Here is a 24,325-nt window from a genome sequence, read left to right as displayed (position 1 = left end):
TAACCAGATGTTGCCAGGAAAGATAAAGGGCACATTAGTCATGGTCAGCCACGCAGAACCTCAACATCGACATGGTGTATTTTTAGCCTCATGTTACATTGCTGAGATTAGCTTACTGCCAAATTGGGTGCACAGTGGATGTTTAAATATGTAATAATCAAGTACTTCAAGGTGTTCTGCAAAGGACAGCTATGCTCAGTCTTTTTCAAGAGTAGCCTATTCTCAGAAGGGGCCCTGGTGGCACAGTAGTTAAGCGCTTAGCTGCTAACTGAAAGGTTAGTGGTTTGAAGCCACCAGTCATTCTTAGGTAGAAAGATGTAGCAGTCCGTTTCTGTAAAAACTACAGCTTTGAAAACCCTAAGGGACAGTTCTACTGTCCTACAGGGTTGCTATGAGTTACAATCGACTCTATGGCAGTGAGTTTTTAATCTATTTTCAGACTCTTAAATTTATCTAGGTATCCTCTATTAAAATGTAAGAAGAGTTCAGAGAAAGAAGTGAATGTGTCTAACAAGAAAAAGTGGGGTAAAAATGGTGGGGGGAAAGGTGGTCTGGTTAAGAACCCAGACTCTGGAGCCAGACTACTCATGTTTATGTAAATGGCTCTGCCATGTACTGACTGTGTGATGTTGGGCAAGTTACATAACCTCTCTGTGCCCCAGTTTCCAGATCATTAACATACGGTTGTTGTGAGGATTAAATGCCATAAATATACCTGAAATGCACAGCACAGCATCTGGCACATAGTAAGCACTTCAGTGTGTTATTTTTAAACTAAAATTTAGCATGAAGAATGTAAACTATGTGGCAGAAAGAATTTTCTCAAAAAGGAGCTCAAGAAATTCAACAAGTATCCACTTGATAAGTATTTACTGAACACTCCGTCTGGTGCAGACCCTGTTTTAAAAGCCCAAGGGGCAGAGCAGGAACAGGACACATGAGGTTCCTACTCTCACGTAGCTTAGAGAGGCAGGTAACAGGTAAATAATGTAACAAAAATAAATCAGATTGCACCATGAAGGGTACAAAACAAGAGCACCAAAGGGAGAAAGAGATGAAATATTCTATTTTTAAATTGCATTTTAAGAAATACAATAAATACATAAAGAATGCCTGATATGCTGATGTCCTATTAAGGAAAATCACCCCTAAACTCCTATACTCAAAATGAATTTATATGACAATTTTTAAGTTCTTCTGCAATTTATGGTCACTAAAATAGATAGCTGCATCCCCTTGATGGAGTCTCCTTTGGTTAAGCCAGAGCCCACAGGCAGGAAAATTCAGAGCTGCTGGTCTAAGTGATAGAGCACAGACCCTTGAATCCAGAAATCAACCATTAACTCTTTACGTGACTGCTAACAAGCTATTGAAACTTTTTCCACTTCCGGATCACAAGCAAATCTGAGAAAAGCTTAATATTTTCCCCAAGAATCTCATCTAAGTAAACTGTCACAATGAGATTAAAATATGCTCTATATTTTAATGCTGAATGGGGCTGGGAAAAAACAGCATTATGTGACTGGCATAAGCTTGCATGTTCTTTTCATTTTCTGTGATTTCATCAGAGACTACAGACAACACATAAACCAATTGTTTCCAACTTTCATTCAATATTTAATATCCAAGGTAAACAACTTTTAAAAAAATTATAAATAATTTATAAAAGGTTATATATATGATCTGCATAATTACATAACAATTTAGGAAAACAATACCTCACTCTGAAGCTGCGTAACTTCTCTCGCAAAGACACTGTCAATTGTGGCTGGCATCTGCTTATAAAGAGAGTTGGAAAGGTCTGCCTTAGTGGTGCCTTTGTATTTGGCCTGGGGAAAAAAAGAAAAGGAAAAAAATAAATAAACATTCCTTATTTCTTTTACCATGAATACAGAAAAAGAATAAAAAGAAACTTTCTTCAGAAACAGAATAAATTTAAAAATCTAAAAACCATTTTAGACACTGGATCTGACAAGCATAGTCTGAAAAAATACATAATAAATCCAATTTATCATGGAGAAACATTTAAATGACACAAGCCATAAAATAATAACTATTTTCCATTTAAACCCATGCACATTTCTAAAATTTAAATTTATTTGTGTGTATAGACAGCTTCATCTGTTTGGTCCACGAATAAAAAGTTTGAGAACAATGGAACATTTGAGTTGTTGAAGAAAATACAAGTCATTAGAATTTACTGTCTAGAACCTGAATGAAAAGGATCGTGTCCTTTCATTTAAGTTTTCTTAAGCTCCCTCTACCACAATGGGTAATACTGTCATTCTCACTCGCGGTTGAGTAGGCCCCCAACTTATGCCAACCCCATGCACAACAGAAAGAAATGCTGCCATCCCCATGACCAGTTGCGGATTACACCATTATGATCCATAGTATTTTCACTGGCTGATTTTTGAAGTAGACTGCCAACCCTTTCTTCCTAGTCTATCTTAATCAGAAAGCTCTGCTAAAGCCTGTTTACCATCACAGCAACATGCAAGCCTCCACTGACAGACGGGTGGTGGCTGCCCATGAGGTGCAATGGCAGGGAATTGAACTCAGGTCTCTTGATGGAAGGTGAGAATTCCACCGCTGAACCATTACTGGCCCCGTGTAACGGGGGATAGAGGTGCTTTTTGTTGTTTCTGTGCTTCTCCATCCAACTCTGCACTGTCTCTAGAAATCTTGCTCATTACTCATAAAGAGAAATACCTGTTCACTATTTTCTCTTTGGAAAGTTAGGTTCAAGAAAACACAACAGAGTCCCCACTTCCTTTTTTTTTTTTTTTTCTCTACAGTTAACTTCTTCAGGGGGAAAAAATCAATGAATAGTTGAGAATACTGAGAATTTCTCTGCACATGAGAAACACATATCTAATACCTAATAGACAATATCACATTTTTTCACACTCTATAGATAAGTCCCTAATATGACTTGCACTAAGAATCAGATCTGAGTGTTGATTTACTGAGCACATATCCTGTATAAGTCTTTGTGTTCCAGAAATATTCATTCAATTCTATTACTTACTAAAAGAAACATTACCAATTTTCCTCAAAATTTTTTCATATTACCAAAAATAATCTGAAGATCATGTTGATCTTTTTCCAACACAGCTAATGAAACACTAGAGGTCAGTCATTTACAACACTATTTTATTCATTCTCTTTTCAAGTTTATCTCCTCTAAATGATCTATTCACAGACCACAAGAATGTCTCATGAAGGAAATCACTGTTAACATTTTTGCACTTGGCCATGCAACATAAATTGCAGCCCTAAGTCCTCTCAGAAAGAGACTGTATGGTTTTTCAGCTATAAAAATGAACCTGGTGCATTTCTCACTGTGATTTCATAATAGACAGGTGTCTCTGTTTAACAGAGTTTTATCCTTTTCCAAAATAGTTTAAATTGATTTAAAATTATTTACCAAAGATGCCACATTTTATGGAACTGGCTGGTAAATTTTACTTATTTTCAAAATGATATCCAATCGTTCATATCTAATAAGTCTCTTAAGAAAATAATGGAATGGCTAAAATTAACTATTTTTCCAGTGCTTTCTACTTAATTGTATAAAAATATTCCTTCATGAGAGTAATTCTATAAAAATAAGGGTTGGAGTCAGAATATGAATGTATATAATAAAATATATCAACCATGTATAGAAAAATACATCAATTTCTATATGAGTTAATTGACATAGTGCATAGAAAGATACTGGTTTTAACAATTATAAAGCTAGCATTATAAGCTATTACAATCGTTATACAGATCTCTTCGATGTTTCTCCCAAATTTGTCACACAGCACAAAGTGCTCTAGTAGCTCTTAACCATGGTTGCACATTAAATCCAGAGGAAATTCTTAAAAAATATTGATACCTGAAGTACCACCCCAATCTAATTAAATCAGTACATGGCCTGGGCACCAGTGTTTTTAAAAGCCCCAGGTAAGTCTGATGCAGCAAGAGTAGAAAATCATCCTAAATAAATAACAGGGATGGGAGAAATGGAAAGGAGGAAGAGGGACCCAAAGGTCTGCCAACATTTCTCTCCCCTACAAATTCTGATCTAACCTTGATTCTCCTTCATTTAAACTTAGCCTTGTAATTCGTTTCCTAAGCCAAATGATTTGAATTCAATTATAAACACAATTTTGAGAAATTCCAAGCAAGATGCTCATTGAAAAGAATACAGAGATTACTGAAAAAAAAACTACTGTTAAGACCCTCTATGGATTATCTGAAAAATTGTCATATTTCCTTTAGGCTTGTGTGGATTTTTATTACATGTTATGTAGGCTATATGAACAAAATTTCCTTTTCTACTTTTTGGGAAAACTAAAGAGATAAAGGGCTTAAGACTTAGGTTGAACCATATGAAATTAATCATTTCTATATATGAAAGTTCACATGGTTTAACTACTACCAAATGCAAATAAAGCACAAGAAAGTGGAAGGATTTTCTATACAAAAAAAGAAGGAACTACATTGAAGTCACTTTTCTTCAGATGGTTCTCTTAAGAAAGCAATGGCTAATACATGAATAAACAGCATGCCTGCTAAATAGATTCAGCTTATTTTTATGCATCATAATAGAAAATAAAATTACTAGTATATAATATTAATAACAAAGCTGTAATATTATTGAGAAACAAAATATAGATATCCAAAATATTTGATCTGTGCTGACTCTGTGCCCTGTGTTATGTGTGGCCACCAGTAAAAGGCACTACTAATAATTATCCAGTTCCCATAGTGCTTAAGAATAAAATAAATCATCTCCTTAATTACTAACTGTGTCAACTATACATTAGCCATTTGACAAACTAAAAGTCTTGACTTGCTTTAATACAAATATTTGTATTTTTGCAAAATAATAAAACATTGTTTACAAATTAATTGGAAATATAAATTATTACATTATGAATGTTATTGTAGTTGGTCTTTCTAGTCAACATAAAATTTCTAAAATGCTCTTCAAATAAAATGTTATACTAATTCAACAGTCAATGAATGGTTCCTTCAAAAATATTATTCTCCAACTTGAATGCATAGCCTTTTATCTATATAAAGAGAAAAACTAAAATTCAAGTCATTTTGCAAGTTTTTGGGACCTTACCTCAGAAATAAATGCACCAATATTTTTTACATGGTTTAGCATAGGAGTGTCCGTCACAAATGTACACTTGTCCTTCGACTTTTTATACTCTTCTTTATAATGGATCTTAAAAAGAGAATAATTTACAAATCATTTTAGAATAGGAAAATAATTTTAATGAGCTTATATTAAACAGAAGATTGAGGTTGATAAAACCTATTTTCTAAAGTATATTCTCAAATGTAGAACAAGCTTCAAAACAAACCAAATCAAGTAAACTGATACCCACCACAGAACTGCAAAGGTGATGAGGCATATCAAGGAAAGACTCTTCTTAGATAACTGAGGACCCAGTTGTCTTTAGGGATCAGCACCAGGTATACTGGAACCATGGTGACTATAGTTCCTGGTTTGCCCAGCTTACACAGAGAAATCATTAAACATACTCTAAACAAGTGTTCTGGTTTATTGTTATTTTTAAGCCACTGACCTGAACAGTTATGCCTATGATCAAACAGAAATACAGCTTCCTACCCTCAAGTTAGAAAACGAGAAGTCCATTAGGAGAGATGTAACCAGTTAAGAAACAGAGGCAGGAACTAAACAGATGAAGGTTAATATTAGCCTTATTGCTTATACATACTGAATTGGAGGATTAAAATTGAGGTCACAATGGGCTTCCTGTTACTAACTGTTGTGTGGTTAGCTTTCATGGAGTCACTCCCAACTCATGGCAGCCTCAATAGGACCTCATGCACAAAGGGATGAAGTGCTACCCCGTCCTGGGGCACCTCCATGATCGGTTACAGACTGGACCACGGTGATCCACAGGGTTTTCACTGGCTGATTTCATTGGCTTTTCTTCCAAGTCCACCTTAGTCTAAAAGCTCTACTGAAACCTGTTCAGCATGATAACAACACACAAGCCTCCAGTGACAGACAGGTGGTAGCTGTGCATGAGGTACACTGGTCAGGAATTGAACCTGGTCTTTCACATGGAAGGGAAGAATTTTATCAGTGAACCGCACTAATGCCCACCATTACTGATGGTTGTTGTTGTTACGTGCCATCAAGTCAATTTCAATTCATAGTGACCCTATATGACAGACTAGAACAGCCCATAGGGTTTTCTAGGCTGTAATCTTTACAAGAGCCGATTGCCAGGTCTTTCTCCAGTGGAGTCCACTGGGTAGGTTCAAACCTTTTGGTTAGCAGCCAAGGGCTCCTTCTATTACTAATTAATTCCCCCCAAATCAGACAGACCCAATTTGTGTACATGTATTGGTCTCTCCATCCTCTTCCTTTCCCCTACCGATAGCAGAACCTGACTAGAAAGCGCCACATGGTGGAGAGCTGAATGCCGCCTCCCTGTGAGTATGCACACCAGCAAGACAAAGCCCAGAAAGGCTTAGCTGAGCCGGCTCATCTCTCCTCCCAAATTCACTAGTAAACTGAGTCACCCCTTCCCCTTGGGAGTGGGGAGAGGCCAGAACAGTTACTCTGGGGGAAGGCCCCACATGGACACATGAGCCCAAAAGAAGTCAGGAACCATGGAGAAGGATCCAAAACACAACCCCACTGTCATGTTAATTGCTGAAAACTGGGAAGGCAAAATTTAGGACTAGTTGAGAGAATGAAGGTAATTTGCTAAAAGTTAGATCACCCTGTAATAAAGTCATGTTTATTCACCCAAAATTGTAAATACTTATGTGAAAATAAAAGTGTCCCAGTTCAGATGATAAATTACATGCTTTCTCTAATAATTATAACCCCAGAGTGAAGTTTAATTGTATATACTACCTGGTTTTAAAAGAACACAACTAATATTGACATTACACACTAGCATCATATAGAGCTTTTACCACATGCAAACGTCATCTGAAGAGAATTATCTTACGTGAGGTATAGCCGGACAGGCACACACTAAGTAAAGCTATTTCAAAATACCATCATTTCACTGCTGTTGCTCTCAGATATTAAACGTCTACCGCATTAAGCATTTGCTTTATTCATGAAATCAACATTAGAAATATATTTATCTTATCTGAGCACTAAATTACTTTTTTTTCTCAGAGATTAGTCATAATTTTAGGTTTCTGCAAATCACCCTCCTCAGTCACTAGTAATTAAATCGTTAATGGCAGTATGATAAATAGTAGGCTATTTTGATCATAAGGAGAAAAAGAAAAAAGGTCCGTTACATAATTAAGTGTGAGAGAAAATAACCTATCATTAGGCTTGAGTTTGGCTCATTATTTTTATCTTTTGCCACCATCTTTTCCCCATCACATTCACATTCTTCCCTGCGGTGGTATTTACTTATGGCTACAGGCCTCTGATAAGCCCTGACATAAGTGGAATGTTCAGGACAGGAGCACTGGATAAGAGTGAAGTATTTACTTCCTTTGCTACACAGGCAAATACTTCAGGCATAAATGTGATCTCTGTTTCTCTCCTGGGTCTGTATTAAAAGATATAAATACACGAGTGTGTGTACGTGTGTGTGAGATCTCTAATGAGTTATATGATAAAAACAAAAAACAAAAAACAAAACCCAGTGCCATCGAGTCAATTCAGATATGATAGGAGGGCATTAAGAAAATGATTTTAAATTTTTATATAAATATTGAATGCCACAAATCAGTAGCCTTCTCAGGCCAGGATAATGGGTAAAGAAAGGTGACAAGGAACTGCATCTGTGAATGACACAAAGTCTTGGGTAAAATAAAAATTATTGAGTAGATAACCAACCAAGTAGCTGTCAAGTCAATTCCAACTCATGGCGATTCCACATGTTTCAGAGTAGAATTGTGCTCCATAAGGTTTTCAAGGGCTGATTTTTTGGAAGTGGACTGCCAGGCCTTTCTTCCAAGGTACCTCTGGGTGGACTTGATCCACCAACCTTTCAATTAGCAGCCACACACATTAACTGTTTGCACTACTGAGTAAAGAGCCCTTTCCTAATAATGTCTACATTTTACAACCTCTGGTGAAAAAAAAATGCTGTCGGGTTGATTCTGACTCATGGCAACCTCTTGTGTCAAAGGGTAGAACTGAGCTCTATAGGGTTTTCTTGGCTGTGATCTTTATGGGAGCAGATTACCAGGCCTTTCTTCCACAGTACTGCTGGGAGATTCAAACTGCCAACCTTCAAGTTAGCACTCAAGTGCAAACCGCTTATGCCACCCATGTCTACATTTTATAACCTCAGGTAGGCGCCATCTATTGGCTAGATTGTCTGTCCGACACCTCCTTCCCTGCTAAGAGAACATGAAGGGATTCATTGGAGCACCTGATCCTAGAGTAGCCAGGCCTCTACCCCAGCCTCAGATGATAAATTGGTCTAGATCAATCATGGTCAACTCATTCTCCTTGGCAAATGACTGGTCTGGGAGGCCAGGTGTCTAGCTCTGGCCATGAGACATTAGTGGAAGTCTTCTCAGCAGTGTTGCTAGTGTTTCCTTTGCCCCTTTGCCCTTCCGCTTCCTTCCTTGCCTGATCACAGAGATGCAGCAACAACGATGCTATCATAAGGCAACAAGCCACCATGATTACTGAAGGTGGAGTGGAAAGAAAGGAACCTGAGAGACTGATAACATCCAAGACTGGGCCACCTACACCCAGGTTTCATATGTGTGTTGGGGGGGGCGGAGGGGGAAGCACCAATGTGTTAAGCCACACATTAGGGTTTTCCTGTTATTTGCAGCCATCTGCAGTCAGACCCAATACAAAACCCCTACTTATTTTCAAATTGAAAAAAAAAAAAAAAAGGCCAAGTTGATGATTTTATGATAATTAAGATGCCCCAAATAATTACTTTCTGCTTTGACTACATCCACTAACATCACTGTTTGAACTACAATTAGAGTTTAAAATTAGTTCAGTACTGCTGCCCACTCCTGACCTAGTTTCTTTAACTTAGTATAATGAGTTAATGGCTGAAATTGAATGACAGATGGGGAAATGTTTGGGGATATTTCCTTTTACAAGCATTCTCACCCAAAAGCACCTAGAAAGTCTTTTCACAAATGAAATTTTATTGGGTAAGTGTAGTAAACCCTGGAAGAAAGAACTCTGGCTCACTACTATTTGTTAACAGAGGTTGTTATTGTTGTTGTTAGGTGCCCGTCGAGTTGATCCTGACTCACAGGGACCCCGCGTTCAGGTTAGAACTTGCCCACAGGATTTTTTGCGCTGTAATCTTTATGGGTGCAGATCACCAGGTCTTTCTTATGTGAACCCACTGGGTGGGTTCAAACCCCCAAGCTTTGTGTTGGCAGCCAAGTGCTTAACCGTTGCATCACCAGGGCTCCTATTAACAGGAGTAGGGGGTCAAAATCAAGGCTGCACTCTCAGGTTCTCTAACGTAGGCAGGGCTTTCTCTGCAGGGGTAGCCACAGAATCAAATGTTTTCAGCACTGGACGGATTTACCCACAACAAGCAATGTTCATTTGCCTGGAAAATGTTCTTTTTGCTGCCATGCAGATGAACACCCTCAAAAAGTTTGAACCAAAATATTGAGTCAGGAGCTCCATGCAGATGTGGCCAAACTTTCTCTGCATAAGACTGCTATGGCTAATTTCCAATTAACATACAAAACACAATGTTTTTTTATGACCGCCTGACAGGAGGCTACTAAATCCAGGATTCTGATTGCTCAATATAGTCAATAGGGTTGATTTATTCAATGAATTGATGAAATGTTTGACAATCAGGACTGAATATCAGAGAAAGGATATCCAGGGACATAAAAAGCTTGACATGGCTAACAGAAAATAAAACAGGCTGCCCCAGAGAAACAAAATCTTTCAAAATTGGGAAGTGAACTATGCAAAGGGAAAAGCAATAATGTGCGACTGAGTCAGTGCAAAGCAGAAATTAGGTGGGACCAAAAACAAAGAAAAGAAAAATATCTGATACTGATCCCCAAACTGGAGCCACTTAACCTGAGAAACTGACATTTCTCTCTGTGGAGATTTCTAAGCATCACAGGCCTCCAAGGACCGATATCTAGACCAATCTTAACATTCTTACAAATTATCTGGCAAGGGTCTGATACAGCAGAGCCTGCAGGTCTGCCGATGACCCTAAGCTCTCAAGGAGAGTGAAATGCCAAACTGAAGGAGATAAACTGCAGAAGCTCTCAAAGGGCCATGCAAGAGGGCAGAAAACTACAGCTTAGATTCATCACTAGCAAGGTTAAAATAATTCAAACTACTATTAAAAGATGATGGCCCCTCAGCTATCAGCTACAAGTCAGAAATCAGGAGAGTCACTGAGGATGATGTCCCACAGAGAATGAGCTAATAGTTTTCTCCAGCCCCTCCCTAAAAGAAATTCATCACAAAGGGTGCTAGAAGCAAAAATGAAACATAGCCCCGGTCATTATCACAGGTCATCCTCATCTGGAATGCTGTGTACAGCTGAGCCTATGACACTCCAATAAAGACACATAAAAGCTGGAAGAGGTCCAAAGAGGGAAAATTAGTACGATGAAGGGAGTGTAGAAAGGCTCCTCCATGAAGAGAAACTCATAAGATCACCCTTCTTATCTAAAAAATAAAGTCTAGTTGGAAGTGGGGAACCCTGGTGGTACAGTGGTTAAGAGCTTGGCTGCTAACCTAAAGTTCAGCAGTTCGAATCCACAAGCCACTCCTTGGAAACCCTATGAGGCAGTTCTACTCTATCCTATAGGGTCACTATGTGTCAGAATCAACTCGACAATATTGGGTAATGGGAAGTGGCTATAAGTCAGGCTCCAGACTCAGCTAGACCTCAGCTTAAAACTTGTCCCCACCTCTGACCAGCCGGGTGGCCTTGGCCAAGGTACTCAACCTCTCTGGGCTTTTGGTTTCACTACCTCTGAGCTGAGGTTGACAGAACCTGTGGTATAGGCTTACGGTGGAAAGGCATACAATACTGCATATGGGATGCTTGCAGAAGAAGGACACGATGGCAGCCCAGGCTTTGGAGTCAGGCAGACCTTTGTTTCAAACCTGGGTCTGTGGCTCACCAGCTGCGTGTGACTTGGTCAAACAACAGAATGTGAGTCTGTTTCTTAAGCTTCAAGACGTAGTACTCTACAAAGGAGGCAAACACTACACCAAATTGACTTGGTGACAGAGCCTGAAAACAAAATTGCCTTCAAACAAACAAACAAAAAGGCTCAGGCAAATAAATGGATAACATTTTGAGATATAATGGATAATAAAAGAAAACTAAGATACTTGAAGGTTTGCCCTTAGCTTTTAAGACTGTTGTTGTTGGTTGTCATTGAGCAGGTTTTGGCTCACAGTGAGCCTATGTGACAGAGTTGAACTGCCCACAGGGTTTTCTTGGCTATCATCTTTATGAGAGCAGATTGTCAGGAGTCACTCAGTGGGTTAGAACTGCCAGTTTTTTGGTTAGCAGCTGAGCACTTAACCATTGCACCACCGGGGCTCCTTTGTGTTTAAGATCATGGGCATGGAAAAGAACTGTGTACTATATTATATATAGGACAGTAATAGATGGGCCACTATCAGGGACATAACACAGATTTGACTGCAAAGCAGGTCTAACTCAGTGTGGCAAGTCCTCAATTTTTATACTTTTTAGCTCCCTGATTGGTGCAGCTTCCAATACGCATTTTTATATAACCATCTAGTCATGCAGACAATATAACAGAAATAAGAACTTCAAAGTGAAGTTCATGTGCATGTCCTCCATATAAAATCATTGCTAATACTAATACTGACGGAAAATAAAGAAGTTACTTCTTAATTACACACCCACTCCTCACTTACCGACTATCTTGCTCACTGACATTTCACATTTACAACAACAGCAAAAATATCTACTATCTATTTGGCACATTAAGGAGGCAGCGGACATGGTGACAACAGCTGTGAAGCGTCCCCTCCCTTGAGGAGTGTCTCCAGGAGACCTCCAGGAAGCTGGGCCGTGCTGCCCCATGTCCTCTGCTGCCTCTGTGCTGGCAGGCCTCCTCCGTGGCAATGGCCTCCTGGTGGAAGCACAGGCAGCACTGAGCCAGCGGGACCTGTTCTGGGTTCCCAGCTCCTGTGCGGCCTGAGACCCTACAGCTCAAAACTGCTGTGGGGTGGGAAGGGAGGGAAGAAAGAGGCATCAGAGAGGGTGTCTGGAAGAAATGCCTGCAAATTTAATGACATCCCAAAGTAAAACTGAACTAGGCTTGAAGCCTCTGCCTCGGTGGGCCCGGGTACGTGGCCAGGCTCCCAGCACCCCAGAGCAGGCTCCTAGATAGTGAACACAGGGCTTGCACAGCTGGAAATGGACCCCTGGACGCAGCTCTGCAAGTGAAGCTCTGAACCCAGCACAGGAAGAAAGTGAAGTTGTTAAGCCATGGGCCCTTCAGCCGCACAGCCCGACTTTATCCAGCTTTGTCTCCTCCAAACCTCCTTTTCCACAGAGGAAGAATCCGTAACTGGACTCGTCACAGTGATGAGCACACCAGTAAATCTTAGCCATTATTATTTCTTTGATCATATTTTCTAAATTAAAAAAACAGATAAATGGATGGTCTAAAAACAAAGAAGAGAAAAAAAAAAATCCTCCATTTTCGCGTAACACCGACTTTCACTAATGACCTGGTCTTTGGAACCCACCATGTCAACAGTGAGGAGTGGGTGTACTATTTAACCAAACTTCTAAAAAACTTAAAAGTTCATTTATCCAATAAGCAAAGTCCTTCCAGGAAAGATAAATTAAAATTTGTGTTAAAAATGATTTTACTAAGAAGGGTAAAAATCCATGTAACAGGAGTCCCAGAAAGAGAAAAAAAATGAATATTTAGAGAAGCAAAAATTTAAAGACATAATTGACCAATAATAATGATCAATATGTCACATAATTAAAGAAAAAGCAAAAAGCTTACAAAGGCTCAAAGAGATGGTCAATTTGGTAAGGAGAAAATCATATCTAGAATATTATGAGATTTAAAAATAGAAACTATAAACAAAATTCTAAGAGCTTCTAGAAAGAAAGAGTAGCTCATCTTTAAAGATAAAGAATGGATTGATACGAACCATCTCAACTAAAACATTAGATGCCAAGTAGGACATGAGGTACTGTTTTTGAAATGTTGAAGAGAAGAATTTCTAACCCAGAATTTTCCATTCAGCCCAACCATCCATTGTGTAGTTGTGTGAAAATAATAAAGACAGAGTCTTGGACATCAAGACTTTGAAATGCTTACCACACAACGATCCTCTTTCAAAACTCTGGCAACAGTACTTCAAAAATTTTTAATGAAATCCAAGAGGAGGAAGAGATATTACGAAATAACATGCCATTTGCTTTTGCAAAATGGTAAAGGCCATGAACTCTCACCACAGGACTGACATGAGAGTCACCGATAAATGGTCATATCCAAAATAACTCCAACAAAATCACCCAGCTACAGTTATTACTTTAGTCCTAATGGTTTAGATAATACAATTTAGCTTGGCCACAACTACACCTCAGTAAAACATACAAAGCTGAAAGAGGTACTATCTCCAGAGATATGGCACTTAAAGGCTTTAAATCGTAACATTAGTTACACTAATACTAAATAATAGTAAAGCTAAGCTAAATTTTGCATGGAAATCTACAGCAAGAGACAAAATAGTAGAGTGGAGAAGAGAAAGTGGTCTCTGGCCAGACCTTTTAAAGTTCAAGCCCTACTCCACTGCTTAAATTTCTGACCTGGGCAAGTTAACTTCTCTGAGCCTCCATTTTCTCACCTCCGAAATAGGAAAAATAATAGAACCTACCCTACAAGTTGTAGTGCCTGGCACACAATGCTCAGTAAATCTTAACTGCTGCTGCTATTATTGTTGTTGTTGTTTCATTATTATTATTACAGTTTACAAAGCAGCGTATGACTATTAAGCAACAGCACAAAGAAACAATTTAAAATTCAATTATATCTCAGATCAAGTATATGGGAAGGGGTATGATTCCCACCATCTTTCAGTTCTTTCTGACACACCAGAACAACACAGTGTCATATATAAAACTCATTTGGATGGATCCAAAAGTGATTTACAGATGCAGTGGTTAATAAGAATTATTAAACATGTAAACATGATGTTCCAAGACAGTTTACTATGCATTTCAGATGTGTTATCATTATTTAACCTTACTATCATAAATGTGGAGCCCTGGTGGTACCGTGGTTAAGAGCTAGGGTTGCTAACCAAAAGGTGGCAGTTCGGATCTACCAGCCACTCCTTGGAAACCCTACGGGGCAGTTTTACTATGTCCTAAAGGGTGACTATGAGTCGGAATCAACTCGACGGCACCGGGTTTGGTTTTGGTTTTTATTATAAATGTTACACTTGAAGAACTGAGCCCCAAGAGGTTACATAACCTGCTTAAGGTTACTGTTAAGTCCAACTCAGGCAGGTGGACTCCAGGGGGCTTGCCAGCACGCTACACCACTTCCCAGGATTGACTTCTTTTGGAAAACATTTATAAAATATCCTGAGCACTCCGCTCATTAACAACCAACCACTCTTATGCTTGCCTCTCTAAATGGAGATACAGACACCCACTCCCTTTACATGAGCCTTCTTTCCTCCTTACCAGAGGATCATCTAAATCTCGCCTCCTACTGAACAACACTTTTCCTTGTTCTTCTAGAATTCTAGTGCACATATTTACTCTGTGTGTGTGTATACAAACACACTAAAAAAAACCAAACCCACTGCCCTCGAGTCGATTCCGACTCATAGCGACCCTACAGGACAGAGTAGAACTGCCCCATAAGGTTTCCGAGGAGTGGATGGTGGATTCAAACTGCTGACCTTTTGGTTAGCAGCCGAGCTATATATGTTAAAAATATATATATATGTTAATTAATTCTGTATTTCTCTGATTCTCTTGAAATATAAACAAATCCCAGTTATGAGGGAAAAAAATCACAACAAAAATGTTCCTTTTCACTAATGTCGTCATCATCTAGATTAGGGTTCTTAACACGCCGCAGTTCAGGAATCTATGGCTCCTTTAGTCATCAACAAATGTTACATGCTTATAGGTATACGCACTTTCCTGGTTAGGAGAACTATTGTATTCATCAGATTCTTCAAAAGGTCCCCAAAAAGGTTAAAAATCATTAATTTTGATAGAGTTTGTCCCCAAACAAATTACAACATTACACAAATCTTAAAGATCCTTGGGGTTCTCACGTGAGGTATACTCCGAAGTTCAATGCTTTCTGACCACATGCCAGAGTGACAGTGAAATCCGTAATGGACAGAACCTCAGGACTGGGAATGAGGAGATTGCTCTCGCAGAAATTTCCTGTATGGTGACCTTGGGGAAATCACTTAAAATTTCTGGACTTGGTTCCATGATCTGGAAGATAACTGTGTTTTAATAGATGATTTCGAGGATTTTCTCCCAGCTCTATGATTCTAAGACATAATAGCGCCATGCGCACAATGCAAAACAAGACAAAAACGACTTAAAGCACTTACATCACTAATGAGTTCCGTGCATCTTCGGGCCAATTCCATGCTTAGGTCTTCAATAACAGGCTTGTAGAATACCTGTTCGAAAAAAGGAAAGGAAAGGTTCTTCTCATCATCGACTTAAAGGGACAAATACTGTCCTATAAAAGGTACATCCACATCCTCACTCACCTTATCTTCTTCATTTTCTTCTTCTCCTGTTTTTTCCTCTTCGGTTTCATTTTTTAAATCCTCAAATACAGGAACCCTCATTGTTATTCTTTAAAGAAAAAAAATTTTTTTTTAATTCACTAGTGTAGCGCCTTTTTAAGTCCTCCAGTGCCTTTGAGGTCTCGGTGTCGCGGGTGCTCTGGTATAAGTGACCTTGCCCAGGCCTCAGCCCTATTTAGCTCACACTTAACTCTCCTTATCACAACTGTGTGTGATTGAATGGAACGGGATCTCAGATGCCTGCCAGCGCTAGCCTCAGACGTGGTAAAAATATCTTAAGAGACAAAATTCAATTTTAAGAGCTGATCTTAAAACTAGCTAAGAAATCCAAAAGAGAAAATTTACTTAAATTGTATTAATTCAACTTATTCATAAAATAGTTTGAAAAGGACTTAAAGATTATGGGAAAACTGCTCAGCTATAACACTCAAGATATCACAGTTGAAAGCCTATTATCTCAAGGACTCCACAACTTCATCTAAATAAAGCTTTCATTGGAATGTTGGACATATCTCTCATTTGGAATGGTGAATCTAGATTGTTCAAACTCATTTCATTAACCTAAATTAAATTTTTTATGAGACATTCACCTACTTCTCACATTCTGAAAATACCCACTTTATATTAGCTGATTAGAGGCTAGTAATTTATTATGAAAAACCCTCTGAACCACTTCAGAAAATCTATCCTGAGTTAATTATGACTGTTAATCTCACATTGGTGAAAACTGCATTGTTTTAACTGTAAACATCATTAAAAATGAGAAGTTGCAGTTAACGTATGTTTCTATATCATTTGAGAATTCTAGAAACATCACTGTTTCAAAAAATAATAATCGCTTTCTTTTAATTCTGCTCATGGTGTCAATTTTTACAAATTGTATATTCCTCAATGTGTACCATACTTGAAAAAGCTTGAAAATGTAAACTATAACAATATTTATAACATGGAATACATCATTGATTATACAATTAAAAATAAATTTCTTGAAATAAACCTTTTAATGTCAATTTAGGCAATTTCAAGACTCTATACAAACTGACAATTTATCAATTTGATTTTATACAACTGACAATTTATCAATTTGATTATTTAAATCCTAGGGTAAATTAATCTTTACAAAGCCATTGCATATCAGTGTTAGACATTAAAAATATCTTATGGTGAATAAGGAAACCCTGGTGGCATAGTGGTTAAGAGCTATGGCTGCTAATCAAAAGATCAGCAGTTTGAATCCACCAGGCGCTCCTTGGAAACTATGCAGCAGCTCTACTCTGTCCTATAGGATTGCTATGAGTTGAAATCGACTCTATGGCAATGGGTTTGGTTTTTTTGGATGGTGAATAATGAAACCAATTGTATAAAATACAACATTATTCAAAATAGTATATCATTCTAAGTAGCCAAGTACAACGGTGTTTTCTCTTGACATCATATCTAGTGTTCAATTTATTAAAACTAAAACTCTTTGGCTTTACCAAAACTGAAAATTCTGGCAAGAAATTCCACACAGTTCTCATGTATAAGATTATTTCTCAAATTGTGTTCCATAAACTAAAAGTTCCACAAAATGCTCTGGGGAAAAAAACGGAGTTTCTTACATTAGTTTGGGAAAACCTGTATACTGTATCTCACATCACTGCCAGTTAGAGATCCACATCGTATATTGACACATTAGAACCTCTGAGAAGAACTACAGCCAAGAAGCCTACTTAGGTTTGATTAACCCAGCATTTCTCAAACATGGAATCCTTTTATTTATGTATTTTAGTGATACCTGTGACCTCAGAAAACTAACACTGTTCTGTGAAATATTATTTAGGGAAATATTGCTCATCTGACAAAATGGTGCATACTAGAAGAGCTGTTGGTCTTCTCATGAAGCATCTTTTGATAGAGGCTCAAGTAATGGTATCACATTTGCCCACAAAATGCCAAAAAAAAAAAAAGAAATTGCCGTAAGGGTATGAACCTGGGCACCTTAACTATAACATGGCAAATGTGTCATGCCAGCCAAGAGTAGTGAGTTCTATAAGCAGAGTCTCTAGATGTTAACATTTGTTCCATAAAAGCAGCAGAACGTGTGGACTCTGCATCTTTCCCTCAACTCCCCTTCCAGATGACTGTTCTAATATTCTATACCAGATCTATGCCATGATCTTTTCTTGGAAATAGGGAAGAGTAATTTTTATAAGTCTCTCTTGCAAATCTCCAAAAGTATAGGGAGAAAATCTTGCCAAAGCTGCCTAAGACACACCCCTTGGCTAGTGATTGAGGTGACAATACTTGTGTTGCTCATAGTGACATGTATTCCCCATAGTGAATTACCTGCATCAGGCTTCAAAAGCAGCGATATTCTGATTTTCCATCACATAGTAAGTTCTCACTGACTCTCTGCTGTGCTGGAAGAAAATAATCTGTTGAGATTTAATGCAGAAAACTTTGGAAAGCAAAACCAAACACCAACATGCAATGTTAACATAATTTAAAATTGGACATTTTAGAATCAGAATTTTAAAGCCAATGGGGTCCTTAAGAAAACATTCTACCTAAAGCTTTCTCCTCTTTACTGAAGAGAAAATTATAGCTGAGAGAAATTATTTGTCTCATTCTCAACAGTATTTAATGGAGTACCAGGACCAGAACTCAACTAGAGCCCTGTAATGGATTGCATTGTGTCTCTCTAAAAGATACGTTGAAATCCTAACCCCCAGTACCCGTGAATGTGACCTTGTTTGGAAATAGGTCTTTAAGGATGTTATCAGTTAAGGTGAAGTCAGAGTAGGGTCAGTCTTAATCCAATATAAGTGGTGTCCTTGTAAAAGAGAAGAGACACAGACACATACAGAGGGAAGACCGCCTTGCGACTACGGAGGCAGACACTGGATTATGCTGCAGCTGCAAGCCACGGAACACCTAGGGCTACCAGAAGCTGGGAGAGACAAGAAAGGATCTTCCCCTAGGACCTTTGGAGGGAACAGTGCTCCACCAACATCCTGAATTCAGACTTTTAGCCCCCAGAACTGTGCCACAGTAAATTTCGGCATTGTACGCCACTCAATTTGTTACGTGGTGCTTTGTTACAGCAGCTCTAGGGAAGCAATACAAGCCCTACATTCATTTATTCAACAAATAAGTGTTGTTCTGCCAGGTACTGTGATTGGTGCTAGGGATGCAATGGCGTAAAACATAATTTCTACTAAAATAAGGTAGGAAATAAAAAGCCTGTCATTCAAGACTTGCTGGGTGAACGCCTTAATAGATTGTTTGGCAAACTAGATACACCATTACTTTTGATTGAATGCATCCTTCTTCCTTTCACCTGTAAGTATAATATACAATTCATGTACTTTCTAAAAAATTTCAAGCCCTGCACTTCATCACAGCAAAGCTCTCTTGTCAATAGCTCCAAAATCTGACTTGAAGAATGAGAAGAAAGAATTCTTCGTGGATAGCTATCATGTTTCAAAATTCCTTAACATTCTTTTTTTTTTTTTTTTTTAGTAACCTAGTTCATTGTTGCAATTTTATATATACACATTTTTGCCTTGGAACACCCCAAAAGGGAATACCGGTGCAGTTCCTAATCCCTCTTATTTACTGAGAACTTCATTTATGTTGTCTACTTCTTACTTTAGTACTCAGTCCATGACAGTATGAGACCAAGACGGGTATCACGTTACTTATGACTAGATCTCCAACTTCCAGGGGTAGTTCTACCACATCCTCTGCTGTAAATTATTTAATCCCTCTCTGCCCCAATTCTCCATAATTAACCAGATAACCTGAATAGCTATCAGTTAATCAAAAGAAAGCATTTTAAAAATAGTAAAAGCTCTTACAAACAAAAGATTTTTCAACTGTCCAATAATGGGTACATAGTTACAGAAAAAGCACTTGATATGAAAGTGTCTTTTTATTTGGACTGGTGGGACAATATGCCATCAATATCTTTTTAAAAGTAAAAAGGGCCTCCTAAAACTTGAGTGCCTGAAGATAAATGTTAAGGTGTGTATTTATGATACAGAAGTCTTCAACTTTTTTATAGTTATATGTTTTTTGTAAGGAAATGAATTTCCATAGCAACTGCCCATGTCACATGGGTAATGCAGGTTTCAGGAGACACCACACCTGGCCAAAGGAACACATGTGTACCACCATCCTGACTCGTGTGCTACTTGACTCTCTTCAGTGTTCTTGAGGCCACCGGCTGTACAAGTCTCAGTTTTTCACAGCTATCTCATACTTAATTTCACTTTTTCTCCTTTCTTTTTCCCTCATATTGATAGAATATGTGCTTTTCCTCACCATGGTGATAAGTGATTTGGAAAGGAAAATCCCCAACAAAGTACTGAAATAGATTAAGACTCGCCTTAAGCATTATGCTCTTTTAAGAACTATTTATGAGATCAAATTCACAACAGCAAATCCAAAGATTAGAACCTTAGGGGGCAGTGAGTTTATGTTAATGGGGCAGGAACAACTCAGAAAAGGAGGCCGAGAATGGCTGCACAACTCAAAGGATGTAATCAATGTCATTGAATTGTATGTGTAAAAACTGTTGAATTAGTGTATGTTTTGCTGTGTGTATTCTCAACAACAAATAAAATTAAAAAAAAAATAGATCAAGATTCAATTCTGAGTTGGGAAAAACTTTAGGGATGAAACTGATTTTTTTCCGTAAAAAGAAATTTAATTCAACATTTCTTATTACAATTAAAAAAAATTAAAAAAAAAAAAAACACTGCTATCAAGTCAATTCCGACTCATAGCAACCATGTAGGGAAGAGTACAACTGCCTCATAGGGTTCCCAAGGAGGGGCTGGTGGATTCGAACTGCTGACTTTTGGTTAGCAGCCAAGCTCTTAACCACCAGGGCTCCTTTTGCACCCTAAATGGCTTAGCTCAGAGAGGAATTACTTCATCTGACTTGTTTTTGTGCCCTGACAGCATTTTCACATACTTGGTTTTAGCTGCCCTTCTTTTTTATGACTATTTCCCAGAAGTCAAATAACTTTTTTTTTTTTTTTACCTTTGGCTTATATGTTTTCTCATCATTTGGCATCTGCCCAAAAGACAACTTTACTAAAAGACTGAGGTGGGGGATAATTTCTAAAGAAACGTAAGCGTCATAGAGCTATCTATCTTCTTTTTAAAAGGGAAGGCTCTACTTATTAGCCCAATCTATTTCACAATTTATATTCATTAAGCATATTTTCTCCTTTTTAATGGCTATTTCATTACTGTTTATTAACTGGAAATCAAGAGATCACGGAGTAACCTGAATAACTGTCACCATTACCAATTATGCTATTAAAATAAGATCTAACAGTGTTTTCTGGTATTTATTTTCTTATTTTTCCCAAATATAGACCTGACTCACAAATGAAAGCTATATACCTAGATTGATATTGGGGAAGAAAACAAGAAATTGCACTTTTTTTGGTGACATATCAATTCTCAGGTTGGGATGTGTGGGATATCAAAATTAAGAACATGTAGTACTTTTTAAAATAAATTAAGAGGAAAAGAAAAAACAGCATTCTTATTCAGTGTCTATATAAACATAAATGGTCAATGAACTAAAAAACACCAGTTTAATTTGCAACTTACTTAACATATTAGTTCAGTTTTAACATAATCACTCTAGCAATCTTTACCACTAAAAGAAATCCAAGGTCTGAGTGGCTAGCACAAGGCTTTTAATAAGAGCCAAAAGGTTAGGCAGGATCGAACAGCTGGGCTATCACAAAAAGCATTCCTTTTCTAGGGTTCTGTGTTAGGTCTATCAGGGAAAACTGTGAAAGACTTTAAAATCAGCCAAAAAAGATTATTGAGTGTCCTGTCTAGTTATTTCCTTCTGCGTTATATCTGCCTTTTATTGCCTTTGAACTATGTTATAACCCCATAAATTGTTGAAAACTGTTAACAAAGCAAATGAGTCTTATCCATAGAAATGCAAATTAACCATGTCCTGGGGAATGCCATTGATTACTGCCCTGCAAATAAACTTTTACACCTATTTGTAAATTCATTTCAGCATTCCTTAATACTCATCTATGGGATTCTTTAAATTTACCCTTGATCCAATTGTAAAAACTTACTGCTGCCCTTGTTAATTAATGAATTAAATACAATCTTTGAAATGTGTTCATTTTATGTTTACATGAGTCAAGATTTTCCCATTTTAAGAAAATCCTTTAACAGATATGAATGATTTAATTATCATTTCTTTCGTTTAGCATTCAGTAAGAACAGAAAGAAAGAAGGCATTAATGAAGAAAGCCCTATTCTCTCACTTGTGAAATATAACCCAGTGCTGTCGAGTCAATTCCATATAGCTGTAAAAATTTTTGGTGTTTATTAAAATGAAGTTTTTTTTTTTTTTTAGTTCTGATCTCATTTGACTATTAGCAAATGTCACACGTGTGCTTGTATATATGTACATTCACACACAAAACACATACACACACACAACCACACATGTACACACTCAAGCAGAGTTAATTCACCACAGCTGCCAGTTACCTCTTGAAAAGCAGGCAAGGCTTCAATAAATGCAAAGACTTAATTAGTTCTCACATCTGGAAGAACTCGAATATGAGAGTGGATTTATTGAAGAAGCTCATCACTTGGCTGTCAACACCATATCAAGAGCCAGAGAGAGAGCAGGCTTGATCATTCTTGGCAATTCCTTAACCCATTCAGAGATAGCTGGTCTACCAATTAATTCATAACATGTCCTGCTTAAATGATTTATGAATTTTAAGAAAACACAGTAAAGCAAATAATTTCCTAGTAATTTATGGAGAAAAGCTCTTTTTGTCACATATCCAGAAATAAATATCACAAATTAAAATGTGGAAATAATGAGGAAGTCTTTATATTCAAGGCAAAAAGGAGAAAAGTCCTTTGGGGTTGTTAGAGCATACTGAAAACAGCCATTAGAGCTGTAACTTAAGTGAACACACGCAAAACTAGAGGACTTGGCACTTTTTTGAGAAAGTGTAATATGTTTTTAAAAGAGAAGTAAGGCAGTTATGTGAGGTCATGGCAAGGAGATTTAGCAGAGACCACGGAACAGGCTGATCTCCCCCAGGAGATGAAACTTAAACTGAAATTAGGCACTGATGGGGTGTAGGGAAGGCATCCAAAGCACACTTGCGAAGAGTGAGACTGGAGCCTTGGAGGAACCAAAAGTTCAATGTCACTGAAGCAAACAACAGGAGAGAGATGAGGGAAGAAGAGGAGCATCCAGAGGTCTGAGACCTCAGAGGAGAGATTGATGAAGTAAATGTATGGAAATCACTTATCCTAACGCAAAAAGCTTAAGTCAGTTTGAGCAACGAACCCTTTGCAAATAGCACAGTTCTTGGTCGACTTTGTAAACAGCTGCTTTACACCTATTCCATTCCTTTTACATGCCTTGAACTTAATTTTGAACTCTTCATTTTGACATTAGCCAACTGAAATATTCACTGTATATCTGGACTTTATGAAAAATTCTTAGTGAAGACATCATTCCCAAGTTCATTAGCCTCACTATGAAAAATATTGAAGGCAAATCTATTTATGATATGTATGCCCAATCTACTACTGAAATAAATGGAATTTATGTTCAATGTGTTTATAAGAAATTTTAGACTTCCACAATTAGAATTTTATTATTGAAATGTACCTATGTTTTCAACTCTCTACTAAATAATATCAGTGAGTCTACTGGAATCTTCTGTGTCAAGTTACCAATCCCTACTTTCACTAATGATTTCTTCTACCCCAAAAGTTGATTTCATCACAGGTTAAGCCAGGGAACACAACTGATGCTCACAAGTTCAGCACTTTTGAAGCATTAATTCTTAAGTCTTACTCCAATTATCTCCATAGAGTTTTCTTCATATGTAACTCAAACTATAAGACAATAACAAAGCAAGGTAAGTAAATGTATCATTAAAACAGCTTGCTATGGATTGAACTGTGTCCCCTAAAAATTTATGTTGAAGTCCTAACCCCTGTACCTGTAAATATGACCATGTTTGGAAAGAAGGGTTTTCTCTTGTTATGTTAATTAGCTCCTTCCAGAGTAGGGTGGGTCCTGAATCTAATCTCTTCTGAGTGGTATCTTATAAAAAGAACAGAATATACACAGACACACAGGGGTAAGATAGACACCATGTGAAGACCACTCTATGATCCAAGGAATGCCAAGGAACACTGGGGCTTCAGAAAAGGAACAAGCCTCCCCTAGAGCTGATGCTCCAATTTGGACTTCTAGCCTCCAAAACGTAAGGCTATAAATTCTTGTTCTTGAAAGTCACCCATTTGTGGTATTTTTTGGTATGGCAGCCCTAACTAACAAAGACGCAGCTATAAAGTTTAAAAATAAAACAAACCCATTGCCATCATGTCAATCTGACTCATAACGACCCTATAGGACATGGTAGAATTGCCCTATAGGATTTCCAGGGCTGAAATCTTTACAGAAACAAGCTGCCACATCTTTCTCCCACAGATTCGCTGGTGGATTCAAACTGCCAA

At 37.8% G+C, this 24,325-nt stretch overlaps 1 protein-coding gene across 3 annotated transcripts in view; it reads right to left on the bottom strand.

Moving 5' to 3' along the window:
- The window catches only part of NEBL (nebulette), a 430,048-nt gene that overhangs the window by 107,278 nt on the left and 298,445 nt on the right, over positions 1-24,325 (bottom strand). The window contains exons 3-7 of one of the 3 annotated variants that reach the window (XM_049881881.1): positions 18,119-18,192; positions 15,752-15,839; positions 15,587-15,658; positions 5,123-5,227; positions 1,719-1,829 (exon numbers count right to left, since the gene is read on the bottom strand). The exons of the other annotated variants lie outside the window; for them this stretch is intronic. Coding sequence (XP_049737838.1) covers positions 1,719-1,829; positions 5,123-5,227; positions 15,587-15,658; positions 15,752-15,832 — 369 coding nt within the window. The 5' untranslated portion in view covers positions 15,833-15,839; positions 18,119-18,192. The remainder of the gene's footprint in view (positions 1-1,718; positions 1,830-5,122; positions 5,228-15,586; positions 15,659-15,751; positions 15,840-18,118; positions 18,193-24,325) is intronic. 3 annotated transcript variants of the gene reach the window in all.

The sequence above is a fragment of the Elephas maximus genome, chromosome 4, assembly GCF_024166365.1.
Source record: "Elephas maximus indicus isolate mEleMax1 chromosome 4, mEleMax1 primary haplotype, whole genome shotgun sequence".
Lineage (NCBI taxonomy): Eukaryota > Metazoa > Chordata > Mammalia > Proboscidea > Elephantidae > Elephas > Elephas maximus.
The sequence above is the reverse complement of the archived record's forward strand: the minus strand, read 5'-3'. Positions and strand labels throughout refer to the sequence as shown.